Source organism: Pseudoliparis swirei, chromosome 12 (genome assembly GCF_029220125.1).
Source record: "Pseudoliparis swirei isolate HS2019 ecotype Mariana Trench chromosome 12, NWPU_hadal_v1, whole genome shotgun sequence".
Lineage (NCBI taxonomy): Eukaryota > Metazoa > Chordata > Actinopteri > Perciformes > Liparidae > Pseudoliparis > Pseudoliparis swirei.
In genome coordinates this window covers 13,349,583-13,369,424 of record NC_079399.1, presented here as the reverse complement: position 1 = coordinate 13,369,424, position 19,842 = coordinate 13,349,583, and the positions used below count along the sequence as shown (strand labels likewise).

The following is a 19,842-nucleotide window of genomic DNA, read 5'->3' as shown; positions in this document are numbered from 1 at the left end:
AAATAGGAAGGAAAATAACTCACCCCATCCAATAGAGTATTTGATAGGTGGACACGTGGATCCTTCCGGAAAGGAAACTCTAGGTTCGCTATGTGGAAGATGGTGTTGTCTCTGTTGATCATGAATACTTCATTTTTTCCATTGATCAACATCATGTACCTGCAGGAGAAGATGAACCAAATTGATACAAGGGAGCAAGTTGTCTTCAAGGTGGTCAGTGTTAGAGAGACTCAATGCACCGCGACGAGCTAATCTGACCTCTTATGTCACAATGTTATATTGCAAAGCACACTGGCTGCAGGTTTGATGACGTTGTTCTTTTTTGGGGGTTATAAATCAACTCTGATGACCCATGTTACACTTTATTAATACACAAAGCATTACTCTGCTGAAAGTGCATTTCTCCAGATAAAACAGAAGCGTATCATTTTATTGAATTCGTTTATTTGGAGGACTTAATATGGCAATCATGTCTGAAAGCTTTCGGTTCCGCTCAGCAACGACAACAACACTCAAGACTGCATACATCTCTAACGCACAAATGTATGCTGTTAGAGTTTTTATCATGTCTGAGAAGATAAGGTAACAAAGCAGATACATGCTAATGGAAGCTAATTAACCAGCATTGCCTTTTACAACAGGACTGCTTGGCAACAAATATACACATAAGTACCAACTTTAACCTCTAATAACTAATAGCGGCATCAGTAGGATTTTAGAAACTAAGAAACTAGTTTCTTAGGTAGACATATACAAACTAAACTCAGTCACATCTAAATGTGTGAGCGATGACTCGCAAACTAATCATTTCGTTCCGTTACAGTCGTCCGCGGTGCCTTGCACCAACACTTTAAAGCCTTGACTTGTTTGCATGGTGAAGATACGCCGATCTCCTCCATCACCAGTGATTAGGTGATCTGTCTGCAGGTGAGGCAAAGACTTAGAAGCACACACAAAAATAAACTAAAAATAGCCTCTAGTGTCCTACAATTGCCCCTCCTCCAGGAATATTGTTAAAATGTTGACATTACCATGGTAATCAATGTCCAAATCAGTATTTAAATGCAGAGTGTGTCTTAATTGTAGAGGCTCTATTTGGTAACCCAAAAATATGCCATCAACATTATGGTAAGTTATAAAGCCGTTTGTTGTGTGCAGGTGCAGCGGCGTCCCGGCTGCTGAAACACAGCGGAGGACATTATTCGACAGTCTCTGCAAACCCAGGTCTATTATTATATGTGTTGGCATAGGCTACACTATATTAGCTTCAGTAAAATGACATAAAAATAAAAGGAGAAACTTCGACGACTGCCGAGTGCACTCAATTGGAAGATTCAAAAACGTTAGCGCAGTGACTGTTAAGACTGCAAAATAATATTATTAATCATATAGCAAAAAACAAATTGGAAGCAATAGTAATTAGTATAGATGCTGAGAAGGCATTTGACTCCGTCAATTGGGATTTTCTTTCCAGAACTCTTCATAGATTTGGTTTTCATGCCAGGATTATTAAAACCATACAATCATTATACAATACTCCTACTGCAAGGGTCAAGGTCAATGGTTATTTATCAAATAGGTTTACCCTGGAAAGGGGTACAAGACAGGGCTGCGCATGGTCACCAATATTATTTGCACTTTTCCTTGAACCACTAGCCCAATATTTAAGACAAAACAGATAAATAAGAGGCATTCAACTGGCAGAAAGAGAGCATAAGCTAGCTTGCTACGCAGATGATGTACTAGTTTATCTTAGCCAGCCAACACACTCTTTGCCCCAGCTGATGCTGGCACTTGAGAAATATGGGCAATTATCAGGATATAAGGTTAATGTGGGTAAAAGTACTATCGTATAACTATAATCCAACATCAGAAATGGAAAGCAAATACCCATGGTCATGGCAAGCAAAATCCCTTAAGTACCTAGGCATAAATATTCCAAAAGATCTGTCAAAACTATCAGAATATAACTACTCACCTATAAACAAAAAAATCAAAGAAGATATCACAAGATGGAACCTCGTACCATTCTTTAGTTTCAGCTCAAGAATACAATCTATTAAAATGAACATATTACCCAGATTGTTATATCTATTTCAAACCCTACCAATAGAAGTTTCTCAGGGCCAGTTTAATGAATGGGACAAAATGTTGTCGAGATATGTGTGGCAAGGCAAGAGACCAAGGGTTCGCCTTAAAACACTGCAGTTAGTAAAGGAGAAGGGAGGATGGGGTTTGCCATCCCTCAAGGAATACTACTATGCCGCCCAGACAAGAGCTATAATATGCTGGTGCAATCCTTCATATGATGCACAGTGGAAAGACATTGAAGAAAAAATATTTCCCATTCCAATACAAGCAATCATAGCTGACTCTAAACTGCAACACTACATAAACAGTTCTGATAATCCATGGGTCAAATTGACCCTTAAAGTGTGGAAGAATATCATTAGAGAATACAAACTTGAAGGAGATCTACTGTGCCTTAAATGGTGTGGATATGACTCAGACTTCACACCAAATAAAATGGACACCAGATTCAAAAAATGGAGAGCTAATGGAATAACAGCTTTATGCAATATTATGAAGGGAAACAAACTGTTTAGTTTTGAAATGATTAAAGAAAATTATCTTTTAGAGAAACAGGACTTCTTTAAATACCTACAGTTGCGGCATTTTGTCAATGAAAATGTTAAAAAGGTAACAGAGGTAAACTCCAGTCTCATAGAACTGTTTAAAAGAGCATATAAGTCAAATTGCAATAAAGGGGCAATATCAGCCATATATAAATGCTTTCTAGAGCTTAAAACTCATTCAACAGCATACATTAAAGTAAAATGGGAAAAGGAATCTGGGATAGATATTTCTGAGGAAGAATGGACATTAATATGGGGGTATCAATGGAAATGTACCAGTTCAATGAGCTGGCGAGAGTTTAACTGGAAAAATTGTATAAGATACTTCATTACACCATCTCAGACATCTCATTATAGCGATAACATTCCTGTTTGCTGGAGAAAGTGTGGACACCAAAGTGCAAACCATTACCACATCTTCTGGGACTGTCCCATCATTAAAAACTTTTGGAAGGTGGTACACAATGCTTTACAGGACATCTTTCACGAGGACATCCCTTTGGACTTTAAGATTCTGTACCTTGGAAATATACCTCAAAGCTGGCCGAAAGGGGACAGCCTCTTGATAAATGCAATGCTGGTGGCCAGTAAAAAGTCTATTACCAGAAAATGGTTATTACCAGAGGGTCCTACAATCACATCATGGAGAGACATTGTGACAGAGATCTACAGAATGGAGCAGATTACAGCTCATGTAAACCAAAGAACGGAAACATTTCTTAAGCACTGGCAAAAGTGGTGCAACTATGTCACAGATAAATGGCCTGACTGTATTTCTTTACTCTATAGAAAATGATTTCTCCCTGCTTTATTTTAAAGTTTTGTTACTATGGTATTGTTTTTGTTACTTTATTTGCATATGTGTTTATTTTTTTGTTTTTCACTTCTCTTTATTCAAAGAATCTGAAAAATGTCAATATGTGTATGTGAGATTCTGAACACTAATAAAATATAAATTAAAAAAATTAAAAAAGACTGCAAAATAAATAGCTGTCAATATAGGCTAGTAACCAGAATGGGGTCATGATATGAGCATGTGGCTGGTCTTGATTCGTCTCAGTTCTTCCTCTTTGTTAAACTCACAGGTGTGCCAGGTTGATAAAGCATTAAGTATGGACATTAGGACTAACACTTCAACTTTGACACAAGCATCAGCCTTACACCTCCATCTTCACTCGCAAAAATACTACGGAGGACACGGAATATTCTTCAAATAAGTGTAGACTTTTACTTTTAGGTATAATTATCTCCTGAGGTGTACGTGGTGAAATTAATCTCTAAACAGCTCTCATTCCATCTGTTATAATTAAGCAATAAGGTACGAGAAGCAGTACTCTATAGTCAATAATATCCGCTTCAAGGGTGTCAGGCCCGAACCGCGGCAACAGACAAACAGCAGGTAAGTCCGAATCTGTGAATATCTTTACCAAACTTTGTTCGTGTCCCTGACGTCTACAGGTTTTTACAACGGCAACAAAAATATTGTTTGCGGAAGTGAACACGCTTCATCAAACACCGGCAACGACTCAACGTTCAGACGTAACTGCTGACCTCTAGTGGTCACCCTTCCCATGGCACACAGTGCCATAGAAAACCAGCAGTATTTTATTCATCGCATCTCTGGTTATGGTCTTCAGGTTTAGTTACTGGTTTCTCTTCGCACCAGTTGGTGAAGCAGTTCATTGCCCACTTTGTTTGGCTGACAGTTTTTTTTTTCCGTTCATAGGTCTCACTTTCTTTCTTATCTATGGAGCATGAAGTTTCCTCTTCGGCTAAACACTAATCAAAAGTCATTACCCCAAAATATCAAATTAACACGAAACACGTTTAGTAACTGTTGAGCTTAAACTGACAAACGGTCGTGCAAAATCTAGAGTTATTGTTATTTTGAGATACATGTAAACGGCTGTAGGACATTATGGCTGTATAAAGTACACCTCGTGACTCACTCTCAACCAATCAGAATACTTGAATTCAACTATCGTATTATATCTTATGAGGACCATATATGGACAACATTATTTGAAACCCAATTACAATTTCAAGTAATCATCCTTCTCTGCATGCGCTGCCCAGTTTAATAAGTCTCGGCTAATATGTCAAATATGAGCTTATGTTCCAGTCCGATTGCCGTTCATTAAACTAGAGGTCAGTTAGTTGAGTAGTTACATCACATAAAGTTTTCTTTATATAAATAAGGGTCTCACATTTTTTTAATAAATCGATGACACACAGGCTTTGTAACAAACATAATAGTCAGGAAAGGCACGAATGCAAGTGAAGTGTTACACCAAATGTTATTGTTTGATCAGAAGAGTCGGATGATCACCGAGCTGGCAGACATGATTGGAAATTTACAATGAGGGACAGAAGACTGACAAAATCATTGATCCTCTCTTCAGCTGGTTCCCAGAAAATGAGCTAAAAAGATGGGCCACACCCAAAGCACAGGCACCATTGTTGCCTTTGTGTTATTCTCCAGGAGGAGGAGTCTTCGACTAGAGCCACAATGAGCCTTCACTGCGGAAAGATCTTCATCCAACTGCTTTGTCAAATCATTTACTGGGATTTCTATTTTGTCATGTCTGGTAACTGAAAAATATATAGGGTTTCAAAGCACAAACTTTATTTCAATTGAAAAATATTTGGTAAAATAAGCGTCAGTATAATGTTCTGGAATATTCGCCTACTTTGAGTAAGTCCAGAACTGTAGGCCAACAAACAGGGCAGGGTCATTTTGCTTTTGAATCAAACATTACGGCGTGGCAGCCTATTCAAGACTGAAAAAACGGTAAGCAGTCTTAGAAAGGTTTGTCTTTATGTAAACGTCTTCTGACAAGACGGCGCAACCAACTGGAGACAACCCATCATGAGCGTTTTGATTCCCCTTATGAAACGGACGCCCGGCCGGTTTCTGCTTCAGATTAACTATGTAAAAGAACTGATTTCCAACTTGAATAAGGTATCGCTGGGTAAATCCCTTCTTCATCTTTCAGATAAGTATATGATGTCTCATTTCATACACTGTAATTGTGTGAGGACAGGAATATCTTCACAGGTTGTATGTGTGCAGCCAGTTTCAATATAAATACGGGCTGTATTATGACTTGAATATATGTCCTTTCCCAATTAAGGCTTGTGAGGAGAAATAGATCCTATATTTTGAAGTAGCTCTTTTCAGTGAAAATTGTTGAGTACGAGCTGCAATCAGTAAACATGGCTCATTGAGACATCTTGAGATATCTTCAGAAAAACAGTCCTTAACCCAAAGATAATTAGTTTACAACATAGAAAAGCCGCAAATCCTCATGTTAAAAATAAATAAATGAATCCAGTGAATGCTTTGCATTTTTCTTGATAAATAACTTGAATGACTATTTGATTACCTTAATTGGACCCAATATATGACTATTTGATTGATTTAATGACTGTTTCTGCAATAAGTCAATCATAACAGTTTGTTTTCTGGTTGATGAGTTAGGAGTGGGTTTGTGAAAGACGTGTAAAGGTTGTTAAAAATATTAGCTATCTGACGGCTTCATTACACACCTCGCATGAACCCAATTACACTGTGGGCCGCCTGCTGCTCTCTAACACAAAATACCAAGTGCTAATAAGCAGAATGAACTAATCTCCTTATGAGCAACTGCAGTCCTGCTATGTTTCCAAAGGTTAAATATTACAATAGATGGAACTGGCAACGGGCCAATTATCTTGGAAGTTTGAGGGAATTCATGCCATGAAAATGAGAAGAAAGCTTTAACGGTGCACAAATGCAGATATTAAAACCAGAAGAAGGAATTCACACCTTTGAGGGGAAAAAGAAAGTCTGATGATGACAGACTTGAGAATAATGACTTCTCAACTGACAAAGCTATGCCTATCTCATACCTGCTGTGATGCTCTATCATAATCACAAAGGGATTAGATGTAAGACATATGCCATCAATACCAGCTGGTTCAAAGTGGGAAACTTGACAAGCCGCCAAGAATTATTGCGTGTGTAGAATACCATCTGACAAAAGTCAGTTCTGAAAGCAGAATTTGATTAAGGCCCTAGGTAAAGGTAATTAGTTTTCTAAATTCATAGTATAGAGCTGCAATTTATGATTCATAACCGATTCACCTTCTGTATAGATTCTCAATTGATAGTTTATTCTTTTTTTAAATGCCCATCAAAATACCTCAGGAAGCCATGCAGATGTTGTTCAAATTGATCAAATATCGTTTGACCGACAGTTGACTTCAAAGTTATTAAATTTACAATATTACATGACATACATCTTCACACAGGACTAACAATGTTTTGTTATGTTTGCGAAGAGGAAACAAGGACATAGTATTGGTTTGAGTCAAAGAACGTATCAATTATCAGGAGTAGTTGCCCTTTCTGTCGATCCACGAAATGTTTAAGCTCGACTATAGTGTCACAATAATAAATATTCAACTTTATTATAAAGAAGCAGCAAGGCTAAATAAGTGAAGGTGATCTGAGAGCCGTTATAACAAGTAAACCAAAACCCTGGTTGATAATCGATACAAATATTGGGAAAAGTGCAACTGAGGCTGCAATTTGGGTTCTCACATGAAAAGACATCTCAAAAAGCTTCTCTGCTGAATTGCACCCCAGAGATGACAAAACCTATAAATATCTAATGATAGTTTGGTTTTTGTACAAAAGAGAATTGACTGCATTTTGAAGACAACACGAGACGCTGAATTCTCCTGAGAGGGGCGGCTCTTTATCGCTCGGTCGCTATTATTGTTACTATCGAACTTGACAGCACAGTTTTTTGAAATAACAGTGAATGTCGTTCTCATTGGTTGGGTGGGGATGAGAGAAGAAAACCATCAGCTTTAGAAAGAGCTCGCATCGATTAAATGCTCTTCTTTTGGTACTTTTGGGAATAAGTGTGTCGGTAGACGCCTCTCCCTTTAAAGTAAGTGTGTCATCATTTCAATATGGGCTTTTGTTTGTGGGTAGTGGGATGAGAGGCTGGATGCATCAACTCGTTATTCCCAAGACACTTGAATGCTCCTCAAGCAGACTTGCCAATGAAAATGGTATCGTAACCCTCAACACGCTGTTCAGATCAAAGAGATCGGTGGAGAGCTCACAGCGATGACTTTTAACCCGCATCCCCTCCCCCTCCGGTCAAGAAAACACAAGTCTTGAGATATAGATGAGAGACATCCAAAAGTAAAAAGTAGAAAAGGAAAGAATGTCGAGTGGGCGAGATAGAGCTGCACCTACTCTGGGGTGGGAGTGGGCACAATGAAAGCATTAAAAAGCCATAAAAGCGTTTAAGCATACAGAAAATGCCTGCAAGGCTCCATTTATGCAAAATGCCACAGTCAAGAAGATCCTATTGTGAAAAGGGGGATGATGTCTTTCATCCTCAAAAAAGAGCCAGTGTCTTAGAAGATCAAACAGTGTGCCTGAACACAGAGGATCTGTCAACCAGTGAGGACACCACAGGTCTGAGCTCAAGTGCTTCCCCTGCTGCCTAATTGGCTAGTTAGCCGTAGCTAACGCCGTGAAGTATGTTCAGAAGAAAGCAGAGCGAGCCCATTGGTGAGGCGTCAAACCCAGTGGTCATCTCTCCTGAAATACAGTTTTTTCTTTTCAGGACCCATCAGAAAAAATTCACTTCAATGCTCCTTTATTCCCTTCCGGTCGACTCTCGCCTCCTCCTCATGTCCTCTGATGGGTGCTGTGAGCCTCAGATTGTTATCCTCCTCCAGCCCCGTTACCCCCCCCCCCCCCCCGAGCACTTTAGCCCTAATGAGGCTCAGGCGGCCTTGTGTCTGCGTTGCCGGTCTCGTCCTGCGGCATGACTGACGGCTGCTGAGCTCCGGGGGAGCCCCGAGACCAGATCCAGCTGCTTTGCACATCATTAGTGGTGCGTCAATGGGTCAATATATATTTTTATGTTAGATGTGTTGCCTATCTGGAGTTTATTGAGTAAGTTGCATGCAGGAGGAAATGCAACACATTGCCTCAGACTATACAGGAATGTAGTTGTTCATCAAGAAAATTATTTAAAATCACATTTGATAATTATTTGAAGCAGATTAAAAAAGAAAGTCCCATGCACACTATCAGAGGTCTCACCCAAATGCACCCGTTTGGGGCCGTCTCCTCCACTGTGGCGACGACGCCCCCCCCCCCCCCCTTCCCCTCACACGGTCTCTTCAGCCTCTTGCCCTCTGGGAGGAGATACCGGAGCCTCCGGGCTCGCACCACCACCACCAGCTCATATTTATCCTCAGCTTCATCCACCACGCGGTCAGGAAGCTGAACTCTCCCCCACTCTCCCACTCCTTCGCTTTTAGACTCATATGTCTGACTGCTACTATAATACAGACGTATATATCTTTTATATTTCTTAATTTATAATTTTGATAATGTATACGTTGCCTAAATGTTCTTTGTTGTTGGATATTTTGCACTTTATTACTCTTATTATTATTACTAGAATGACTTTATGTTGGACAAGAGAGAAACGTACTTTCAGATCTTCTGTATGCACAAATGGAAGGAGTGACAATAAAGATGACTGACTTTTTTGACATTGAAGAGCCGCTTCCCGGGCTTGGGGCTTTCCCACATAAAAGTGTTGGTGCTTGGAAGCTTCAGTGAGTAATATTCAAGGTCATTCAAAGTGTTGAAGGGACGATGACGACAATGAAAACAAAAGCTGTCAGACTTTCCTCAAACTTGCTGTCATCATTTATTCATATTGTATTTGACTATTTTGTCTAATGAGAGATGAAGACAAGGAATTGAAATGGCGAAATAATGGGCAATAATGGCATGAATTTAATTAAAGTGATAAAAGAAATGTGTTAATGTGTCAGCCATTGAATGAATACATAAATACATGAATAAATAAAGAGATGGACTGCTTCCTTGGGTTTTATACCCGGGACAGTGCCGTACCGTAACACATAACTAATCCTAATCATTTTTCATGCATAATGAATAACGTCAGATTACAATTCCTTATGTCACAGGTGATTTGGGAGTAATGAATACGTGATAATTATTTTGTATTTATTTATTTTGATCAGAAATGTTTGGCTACTCTGGTGAAACTACAGAGAAATAACATCAGAATGTAACAAACGGCAGGTCTTAAATAGCCATCGCACATATCTCTGCCAATGAAGACAGACAGATAAAAAGTAATAAACTGTCTCCTGACCAGCAGCTGAGCATGTGCTGAACAAAGCTCCACAAACCCACATTATTGCTTTGTCAATTTATGTTCCAGTGGTTTGTTTGATATAAAGCATTGCAGTAAAGATTAACTCATGAATATAAATGTGCAGTAAAGCAGTTTACAAATTACAAATTGCACATTTTTGTAAAATAAATGACTCCCATTTCTTTCTCATTGACATTTGGAACAGCAATAAGCAGCCAACATCTTAGTGACACCATTAACCTGAGAGAGAGGCAGAGTGTTGGAGCAGTCTGATGCACAAGCCGTCCACCAAGAAGGGTTATTGACATAATAAACTACTAAGCAACAGAAGTAATGAAGCTCTGAAAATAACCAGCCAATAAGCCGATAAAGAGCTTAAACTAAATCAAGAGATCTAATCTGGCACATCAAAGCTAACATCGGATGATTGATTCCTCATTTTAGAAGGAGTGCTTGATGTGGTGTTGCTCGGAGAGGAAGTCGAGTAGGAAATTAAGAAATTCTTTCTCAAGTCTAATCTGACTAATAAAGTCCAAGTTCAGCAGCCGTGTTTGATTAAAGTCCACAATACATAAATGGTCCCTCTCCCCTCTCCTTGTCCTGTTTGGGGCTCAAACCAACCTCACCCTGACAGAAGGCTCCACAACAAGTTGATCTGATGGACTGATGTTGTCGTCTTTTCCTTTTTTCACTGCATGACTGGACTGTGCATTGAGGCTCAGATGTATTGTTTATGAGCCCATATTCAGCACAAATAAGCGATCGGGAGTCTCTAGGAGAGTTGCATAATGTCTGTTGGTTCAGGCCTCTTGTCGGCATGTTGTGCATTTGCCCGTGGCCGCAACGAGAGGATGCAGTGAAGCGCGGAATCATCCACAAGGGACCGAGAGGAGGTCCGTCATTACACGTTGAACGTCAACACATTTGCTCACTTCACCCTGTCCTGCGCACACTACGCTTTTCTTGTCGTCACCCAAGCAACAATGGGTAAGATGTGGGGGGATTTAAATGTGTAACACATGAGTGAGGACCTCCGGCAATATGCAAAGAGAAAAATCTTTACGGACCACCTTGAAGAGACAAATTTCCTCTTAAAAATCCATTTCAGGTCTTAAAAAATGCCACTGTCAAGAAAGTAGGACAACTAATAAGAAATTCTCTGCAAACTCTACACAACGCCTGCCGAGAATGACAAATTACACCGCGGCACTGCGACCAGTAAATCTTATTGAAAATTTGCGTCACCTCAAAACTCATTAATATTATCTGATGCACGGCGAGTCTCCCACATGCTTCAGCAAATGTTACAGAATTCATACTTTTTCCATCATTTCAAAAAGTTTAGGATCAATGGAGCAAAATGAATGGTGATTAAAAATGGAATGAATCTTTTATAGTGATTGCTGGTATCCACTGACCCCAGAGGAGCACACAGCCTTCTGACTCACTTTCACGCTGGTGTTTGTTGTCAATCAGTGTGAGTTATTGCACAGGCTTATTGAAGACCAACAACAACAAGACCTGTGTGGGTTTAATCATTAAAAAAAATTTAAAAAATGTAATGGAGTTTTTACTTTGATCAAACTGTCTTTAATAATCACTGAACATTTCACATAAGAGTCAAGCCTGTCAGAAAGACGAGGCGTATTTTGATGAGCTAAACACCATCGTGGTTCCGGTGAGGCACTGATAAGGTAGCAAGCCGAAAAATGTTTCAGCTCAGGAGCATAAAGTAATATCAAACCAGCAGCAGCAGGATAGACTACTCTAGAGTTGTGTGAATATTCACAACACTGCAGCAATGCTTCCTGCAGAGTCCTAGAGCCTGTCAGACATACTGCACAGCCTGCTGTGTAACTAAAGTGCAACAGGAGACGGGCATTATACTGAAACAACAGAAATAAAGACCATCAAAGTTCACCGTCAGTAATGTTTTCTCAAGATACACGCCTCACTTCACAATGCAAACCAAGTCTACCTACGGTTGCAAATAAAATAACCTGAACCTAACTAAAGGTTTAAGCGACATAAAGGTTGTGTTTGTCACACAGCTTATTTTTTGCGCAAATCCATCAAAAGAAATGCAATGGAATCTCATTGGCTTTTTAACGAGGTACCCGTGTGATCATCACCCCTGCAGTGCTATATTTTGCAAGCTGCAGGTAACATAATGCAGGAAATATAAAGACATAATACCGGTAATGGCAAAAAGATGAGGTCGTTGGAATTTTTCCACAGCTCTAAAAACACAATTCATTAACTGAATAAATAAACTTCCTTTGCCTCTCTTGTTCCTGAAGGCGTCAACATAGCTTCCAGAAAATGTCCTCTTCCACTATGCGACCCCATGTGAAGCAGCGTTAGTCTACTTCCTGACTTCCCTCCCAGTCTGTGGCGTTCAGCAACGCCAAGCCCGCTTTAAAAAATAACAGATAAAACTCGTTGTAACAACATTTGTTGGGGACTATTTTAAGTCGTGGATTAATACGTAGATAGCGCTTTGAAAAAAAAGATTCTGAGTTTGGACTTAAAATAAACTAAGGTGCCCACGAGGATCATAATGAGGGAACAAGTCACCCAGTGCAACAGTGTGACTCACTGGTGCGTTTGTAATAGTCTTTGGACACAATTGAGGTCTATGGCACAGATGAACAAGATATATCAGGTCCTGGCGACACTGGCAGTAACTCAAGTTGACATAAATATTCTTATGAAACCCCAAATCACAAATTGTATAAAGCAGAACACTCAATAATTGGTAACAGGACACATCCGATGTTAATTCAGGGTCTTACAAAACACAAAAATCTTTGTCTTTGAGGAACCACTTTTGATTAATAGATTCTCCACATACAATTATTATCCATCAAAATGTTATTTATTTTCAAGTGCATGTTTGAAATTGGCAGCTTTCCTTTTTTTACAAGTATGTTTGTTGTAATTGTGATTAAGTCTCGAGTGGAACTCGGGAGGTGTTATCTAACACACACACACACACACACACACACACACACACACACACACACACACACACACACACACACACACACACACACACACACACACACACACACACACACACACACACACACACACACACACACACACACACACACACACACACACACACACACACACACACACACACACACACACACACACACACACAGGGCTCTACATTGGCCCTAAAGCAAAAAATTTAGGGCGCACACAGTTTTCCTGGGCACAATTTTTTTTTGGAAAGCGCGTATTCATCTTCATGCAGTGGATATTGAGTGGTGGTGAGTGACAGCTGGCCGCTTGATGCTGGTGATGCGCCGCACAGCGGCGCACACAAGCACGCACACACTAGCACCCTCCCCCCCTAACAACTCCCTCCTTCTCTCTTTCTTTTCTTTCAAAAGGAACTGCGCTCGCACAGTATAAACGTCATCATTTCCCATCACTTTTTTTTTATTACTGATACATAATTTGACAATAATACAATATTACCTTATGCCTTTCATGAACTGCTTCACAACAGACAATTCTTCAGAAAGAACTCAGAAGATTTTAAACATAAACATTAAAAAAAAAAAAATAAAACATGCATGTGCAACTTGCACTTGATCATGTATCAAAACATTTGTTGGTTTCTTTTTTGAGATCGATCAGGTTTGTTTTTGGATCAGGTTTCTGTATCTCTCTGAAATCCGTATCACGATATCTCGATCATCCGATCACTCATTTGATTTTTTGTGTAGCATTATTTATTGCTATGATGACTATATAGATATATATATATAAACAAAAGCAAACTCAAAAGAAATTTCTTAACATTTTTTTTGAAGACTTGAAAACTGAAAAAAATGTATAATTGAATTAAAATTGTTTGATTTTTATTTGATGTATGGATGTATGGAACACATCTCATTCATTCATTTCTTTGGGGGGGGAAATCTATATATAGGGGACTTTTCTAACATACAAAAGACTGACTTTTTTTTATAACTCTTCCTGGTACAGTAAAATGTTTTAATGTTAGCATAATTTAAGCTAAATCTCAGAAACTTCTTCCGCTTTGCAAAACACAAACTGTGATGTCTTCCATTAACGTTAATAAAACCCTCGTGCGCTCCCGATCGAATGGGAATGGGTTTACAGCATCAGTCTGTCTGGGCAGACAGACATGAGTGAGCTCTTGTTTGACCCAGAGATTTCAACTGGGGGGGACGGCTCGCCGGTGAGTGGTGAGATCCCCCGTGGACCCCTCCTGCGGCCTCGCCCTCGCCTCGTCTGCGTCTTGCGGTGCGCCTCTTTTCACACATAGCCCCCCTCTCACACACACTTTCTTCTTCTATGGTTAATGCTGGTTAGTCAACCAGTCATTCAGGCATTACCGCTAACTATAGGCTGAAGGAAGTAGAACAACAAAAATATTTAAAAAAAAAAAAGAAAAAAAAAAGAAATTAATTTGCGTAGGTCGCGCGCATGTGGTTGATGAAAAATGTACTCGCACTGTGTCTAATTTTAGGCGCAAAATGCGACCATTTGGGCGCAGTCTGGAGCCCTGCACACACACACACACACACACTGGATTTACTGATCTTGTTTAAAAAAAAAAAAATTTAAATACGACTTCATTTCAGTGTAGTAATAACTTTTTACTTTAACTTATATCTTACTGCTTGAATGTTCAAATTTGAGGGGAACCAAGTAGATCATCTTCTCAACATAGTTCATATCCTGCAGTTGAGGAGTGACTCATACCTGGCATTATGCATACCGTGTCTCTCTCTGTTGCTCATGGCTAAAGAAATATGGCGTCACGACTCAGCGAGACTCTTCAAGAAGCTGAAGGGAAATTGGGGCCGAAGGACAAGCGCTCCATGCAGGAGAGGAAGGGCTCAGCATCGCTTTATACACATTTAAGAGTAAAAACATTCTAGAAACACTCAAGCCTTTGTGATGATGGCAGTCGTTTACACATATCTACAGCATCGTGGTCAGGGGCCAAATAGGTACTCTTCTGGTCTCACTCCTACAGGAAATTAAAGCTCTGATAGGTAAAATTCTGAAATTGACTGCAGTCATTAAATCTTCACCGGCACACTGCACATTTGTACCAGCGAGCCAGACCCAGACAGGGCTTCACAGCAGACTAGTGGAATACTAAAATACTCATGTAGGTGCTCAACGCCTGGCAACAGAGACACAAACAGGAGAAAGCAACAAATCAAAACCTGAAATGTGACACGAAAGACAGGCTGCGTTATTGCACCTCTCATTCCACATTGGACACGGCCAGTCTGTGGCTCCATCGATGAAGCTATTTTACAAATCCACAGTTCAGATCTAACCCGGATAAACGAGCACTAGGATTGACGAGCAACATGAAGGAAGTGGAATTAAAATCAAATGAGAAACAAATCAAGCCAATCAGTCCAGACGGTGACACAACGAGCTCTACCTGCATTGACATGTGAAGACGGAGACATTCATTGTAAAGGAAAGCATGACCAGTAGACCTACCGCGTACCATCAGCTTTCCAGCTGACTTTGTATGGATTGTGTTCCAGGAAACGAAGGTTTTGTCTGTCCATGGACACGGGCTGAGCCCCGGGAAAACCGGACCTGCAACAACAATAAATACATCTTAGAACTCGGTTTTTAACTATTGTGGTCTTAGCGCTATGGTTATTACGGAGAGCTCCAGATGTTAGTCAGTTAGGAGTGACCAGCAGAGGCAGCAGCTACACACTCCATATCTTCGAAATTTATGATTATAGGTTGAAAAACGATACAAGGTATGTCCATATAGCAATACTCCTATGAACAAGTTTGTGAGATGATAATAAATACATAAATACATGTATTTATAAACGCATGAATACAATAGATAGTCCATGTTAGTGCGATTAATCCTAAATATCGAAGAGTAACAGTAATAAAATGCTATATATTTTAAGTGAACTGTGAAATACACACTTTATCATACCATTCTACAGAATAGTGTATTTATGTTATTTCAATATGTATATAAGATTCAATGAGTTATGAAGATAAGATTCAACATTTAAACAAAATATATATCATATAATTTGATAATCATAATTGTAGGAAGAAATATCCTGCATAAATGTATTTCATGTTTCAATATAGCCCGGGTAGAGTAGGCAACAACTAATGGGCATCCTTTCATGACGCTGCAAGCGCGGGACAATTGTGTAATGGAGACCAGACGTCACCTCAAGTGACAGGTACGAATCTCTATCAGCTAATAAGTGGGCGATATATTTCCACTTTATCTTTTCAACTGCCGGCAGACCGTCCGCAGTACCTGCTCTGCTTGGATTCAGCCACGACAAGACGTTACGTAGTGCACAGCCGTCGGTTCAGGTCTGCATGAGTTGCACAATGTGCCGATGTGAAAACCAAGCCCAACCAAAGCTAAACAAACCCGCACCGAGCGGCCTGCTCTCTCAGTGAGATTAGCAGTTGAATCAGGCCACTTAAACCGAATAGTTCACGAGTCGTGGTCTCCGCTGAGTGATCAACGCCAAATGAGTCATCGACAACACAGAACAGAACATCCACATGAACCGTATGTGTAACCAGGAGGGCAACGAGAGGTTCTTACCGCTCCCACTCGGCCATCCCCTGACACATTCTTTGGATCTCTCCTAGTTTGGGTTGTGTGGTGACCTGTGTGAGGCCCTTCACTGTGATGCCTTCAAGGAATACTGCACCCTGGAAGGTAAAAAAAGAAGAACACAAACTTGAACGGAATATAAAAAGACACTCATACCCTCCTACACAAACAAGAAAAAAAACATGTGATGCTTCATGAACTGCTGCTTCTTTGCTTTATGAACCCCTCTGTGCAAAGACAACAGGTAGAAATATTCCAGATCCGTTTTTTCATTTGAACTCTACACTTTTAAAACCCTTCTCACTTTACTTATTTTATGAATCCTTATAGACTCTGTTCCTTCGCTTCATCTCCCTGGAAACTAGACTGCCGCCTCTCTCCTCACCCCCTCACTACCGTCACCCCTGTTTATGCAGATATCATCTCCTATCTGCTTTAAGCGAAACACTGACGACATCTGTAGCCCTCACTTCTCTAAGAAGTATGATTCTTGCTCATTTAATTCACTTCCTAATCTCAGCCATTTCTCTTTAGACATGACCTTTGCCCTCTAAATCTGACAAGATCAGACTTTCTAACTGGTATAATATGATAATATACGGCAATTAGAACTGAAACAGATGTGGTATGATAATCTGCGTCACCCCAGGGGGCCAGTGATGCATGTTTTAGTATGATGGCTGCAGTGAGAAGAAAAAGCCCCATCATGGTCATTTACTTCTTATCCTCCACCTTTCTATCTGGAAGGAGGTCTAAGTATTATGACATAATATAATTATAATATATTTAATAATTTGAAATTGGATTAAACAATCCAAATTAACTCAAGGTGAAGATGGGGCTGAGCGGCATGGCTGAAATCATGATTGCAATATCAATGTGTGTGTGTGTGTATATATATAATATATATATAAAAACAATAGTAAAATAATTAGCGAGTGTTGTGATAAGTTCATTGTCTCATTTTCTGAGCAGAACTGCCAAACATTCTCTAGTTGCAGCTTCTTTTCTGCGTCGTAAAGGAGAGTACATTTAACAAATTTAGGAGAGAGAGAGATCGAATTACACTTTGGATAAATAACTTAGTATTTCTAAATTACTTGAGCACAAGATGTTCTGGTGCTACTGAACTTATGATGGTGGGTGGTGCCGGTTGTGGAACAGATGCGTCTCTAGTGACGACACCGCCGCGTTCACTGCAGAGATTTTACACACAAAAACTTGATATATGCAAAGGATTTGAAGATGTTATTGAAAACCGTCTGCCACTCTTTAATGCTTTTTGATATCATCTTGGATTTCTACCTTCTATGATGAGAATCTCATCAGCTGCAGCTGATCACAAATTTCAGTAGGTTGCAGTCGGGCCCTCTCCTCTCTTTCATCTCAAAATATTACAGCTTTATTCCCGACTTCTCCGATGTAAATTGAATGTGCAGAGAGTTTTGAACGAGCAGACATCTTAAAGTAATGCAATATGAACGTGTTGCTGCTGCTGCTGCCTCCTCTGCATCCGTCTACTGTGCAACTCCACTCTTAGAGTTGCCTTGATTTAGGTTTTCAGCCAGTTCTGTGCAATAACCAATAAATAAATTCATCCCTGAGAAGCAAAGTCTCCCTTCAGGCCCTCCATCACCCTGCATGGGGCCCATGTCGAGTAGAGAGGGACCAACGGTACTTAACAGTCCATTTCCTGGAGCTCCCCGGAAGTCTTACCAGTTTTAGCTTCTCCTTCTTTCGTTTGCCAGGCACCGACCCGGAGGAGCTGGGGCCCGACTCCTGGCCAACGGAGTTGCCGTCGTCGTCCACTTCCTCGGAGTCCTCGTCATCGAAGCACCACTCAGGGAGCGCGGGGGCAGGGGGCGCGTCCTCCTCGTCGCCATAGCGGCGGAAAAGCTCTTTGAGGTACTCTACCTTGTAGATCCCCGGGGCCCGGGCCAGGGAGAAGGCAGCCACAGCTGCCTCCATGCTGATAAGAGGGAGAAAACACAGATGCCATATCTATAAGTGGAGTTATTATAGAGTTATTAGAGAGGGTCTTTTTATGTTCCGTCTTGACTGAATTCGACCGGATCTTCAGTAAATCCTCATATCTGCAAAACTGAAAAAAGGATCATTTAACTATTTATCTAAAGTGACTAATTGCGCTATACATTTAATTTATTAGTGTTTTAAAAGGTGGGTAAGTAGAAAGAGAAATGTTAAGACTTTCCTTTGGGCTACCGATGGCCATTTTTCACCACCTTTCAATCATTATATTTTCAGTTTATACAGGTTAATATTCCTCAAGAGCTTAATATTCCTTAAGAGCAATATAGTACGTAACATAATGGCTAACTGTACCAAAGACATCAGACTCAGACAAAGATGATAAAAATAATCTTTAGCTGCAAAATGTTTAGGGGTTAGGTTTTTTTTCCACGACTAGCCATATCCTAAAAAATACATTATACCAGTGTTGATTATTTGTTGCAAATTATGTTGCAACACGTGACACTGGACGAGGGCTGTAACTGCTCTCAGAATATTCATGACACAGTATGCAGCAGGCGGGGGGGAGGGTTTTAATCAGCCCACATGGCGACAGCTTCCAGAGCTTCAGTCTTCTCAGACTGCTGCTCCACCTCTGACTAAAGACACGTGCTCAACCTCCCCGGCTCCTCTACATTATTTAACATCCTACTAACTAGCCAGCTCCTTTGTGACGTCTGTGTTGATTTGAACTGACGGTGCAACTCCTCGTGCCGTCACAAATACAGAAACTATCAAGGAAAGACAGGATTATCAACAACAACAAAAAGCATGACAGGTGAGAGGTTATAAAACCACAGGGAGGGGGGGGGGGTTGTCGCTCATGACAACTGGGAAATGTGTGATGTTTGCTCTTACCTCCAGTCCATCTTCTCCACCAGGTAAGCACACATCAGAAAGCCTGTCCGGTTGAAGCCATGCGTGCAGTGAACTCCTTCAAGAGAAAAAGAGGCAGCACACAGGTAAAAAACTAAGAATCACGCTTTATATTTCATCTGGGGAATTATATGAACACTATCTTGGTAGAATATAATAGAAACACTACATCTTTTGCACAATGTCATCCCATGATTTCCTCTCTCACATCAGTCCTCTGAGGCCATGTTTTTAAATCAGAAACTAAAATAGACACACTTCTCTCCTTAGAGACCCAGAGATTGATGAACCATTCAGGGAGGTAAAGGGTGCATGAAGTAAGCACCGGGAAAGGAGAGGGGGTCGTTTGTTTGAAGAAATTATGTCTCAAGGTGTACCCGCCCCCCCCCACTGAAGACTTTAAATTCACCACTTCAAAAATCAGTTTGGCAAAAAATATATAATAATAAATCTGGAA

At 40.3% G+C, this 19,842-nt stretch overlaps 1 protein-coding gene across 2 annotated transcripts in view; it reads right to left on the bottom strand.

The window, feature by feature from the left end:
- The window catches only part of rngtt (RNA guanylyltransferase and 5'-phosphatase), an 85,258-nt gene that overhangs the window by 61,574 nt on the left and 3,842 nt on the right, over positions 1-19,842 (bottom strand). For both annotated transcript variants that reach the window (XM_056428863.1, XM_056428864.1), the window contains exons 5-9: positions 19,368-19,443; positions 18,195-18,447; positions 16,467-16,576; positions 15,359-15,460; positions 24-159 (exon numbers count right to left, since the gene is read on the bottom strand). In XM_056428863.1, the coding sequence (XP_056284838.1) occupies positions 24-159; positions 15,359-15,460; positions 16,467-16,576; positions 18,195-18,447; positions 19,368-19,443 (677 nt within the window). The remainder of the gene's footprint in view (positions 1-23; positions 160-15,358; positions 15,461-16,466; positions 16,577-18,194; positions 18,448-19,367; positions 19,444-19,842) is intronic.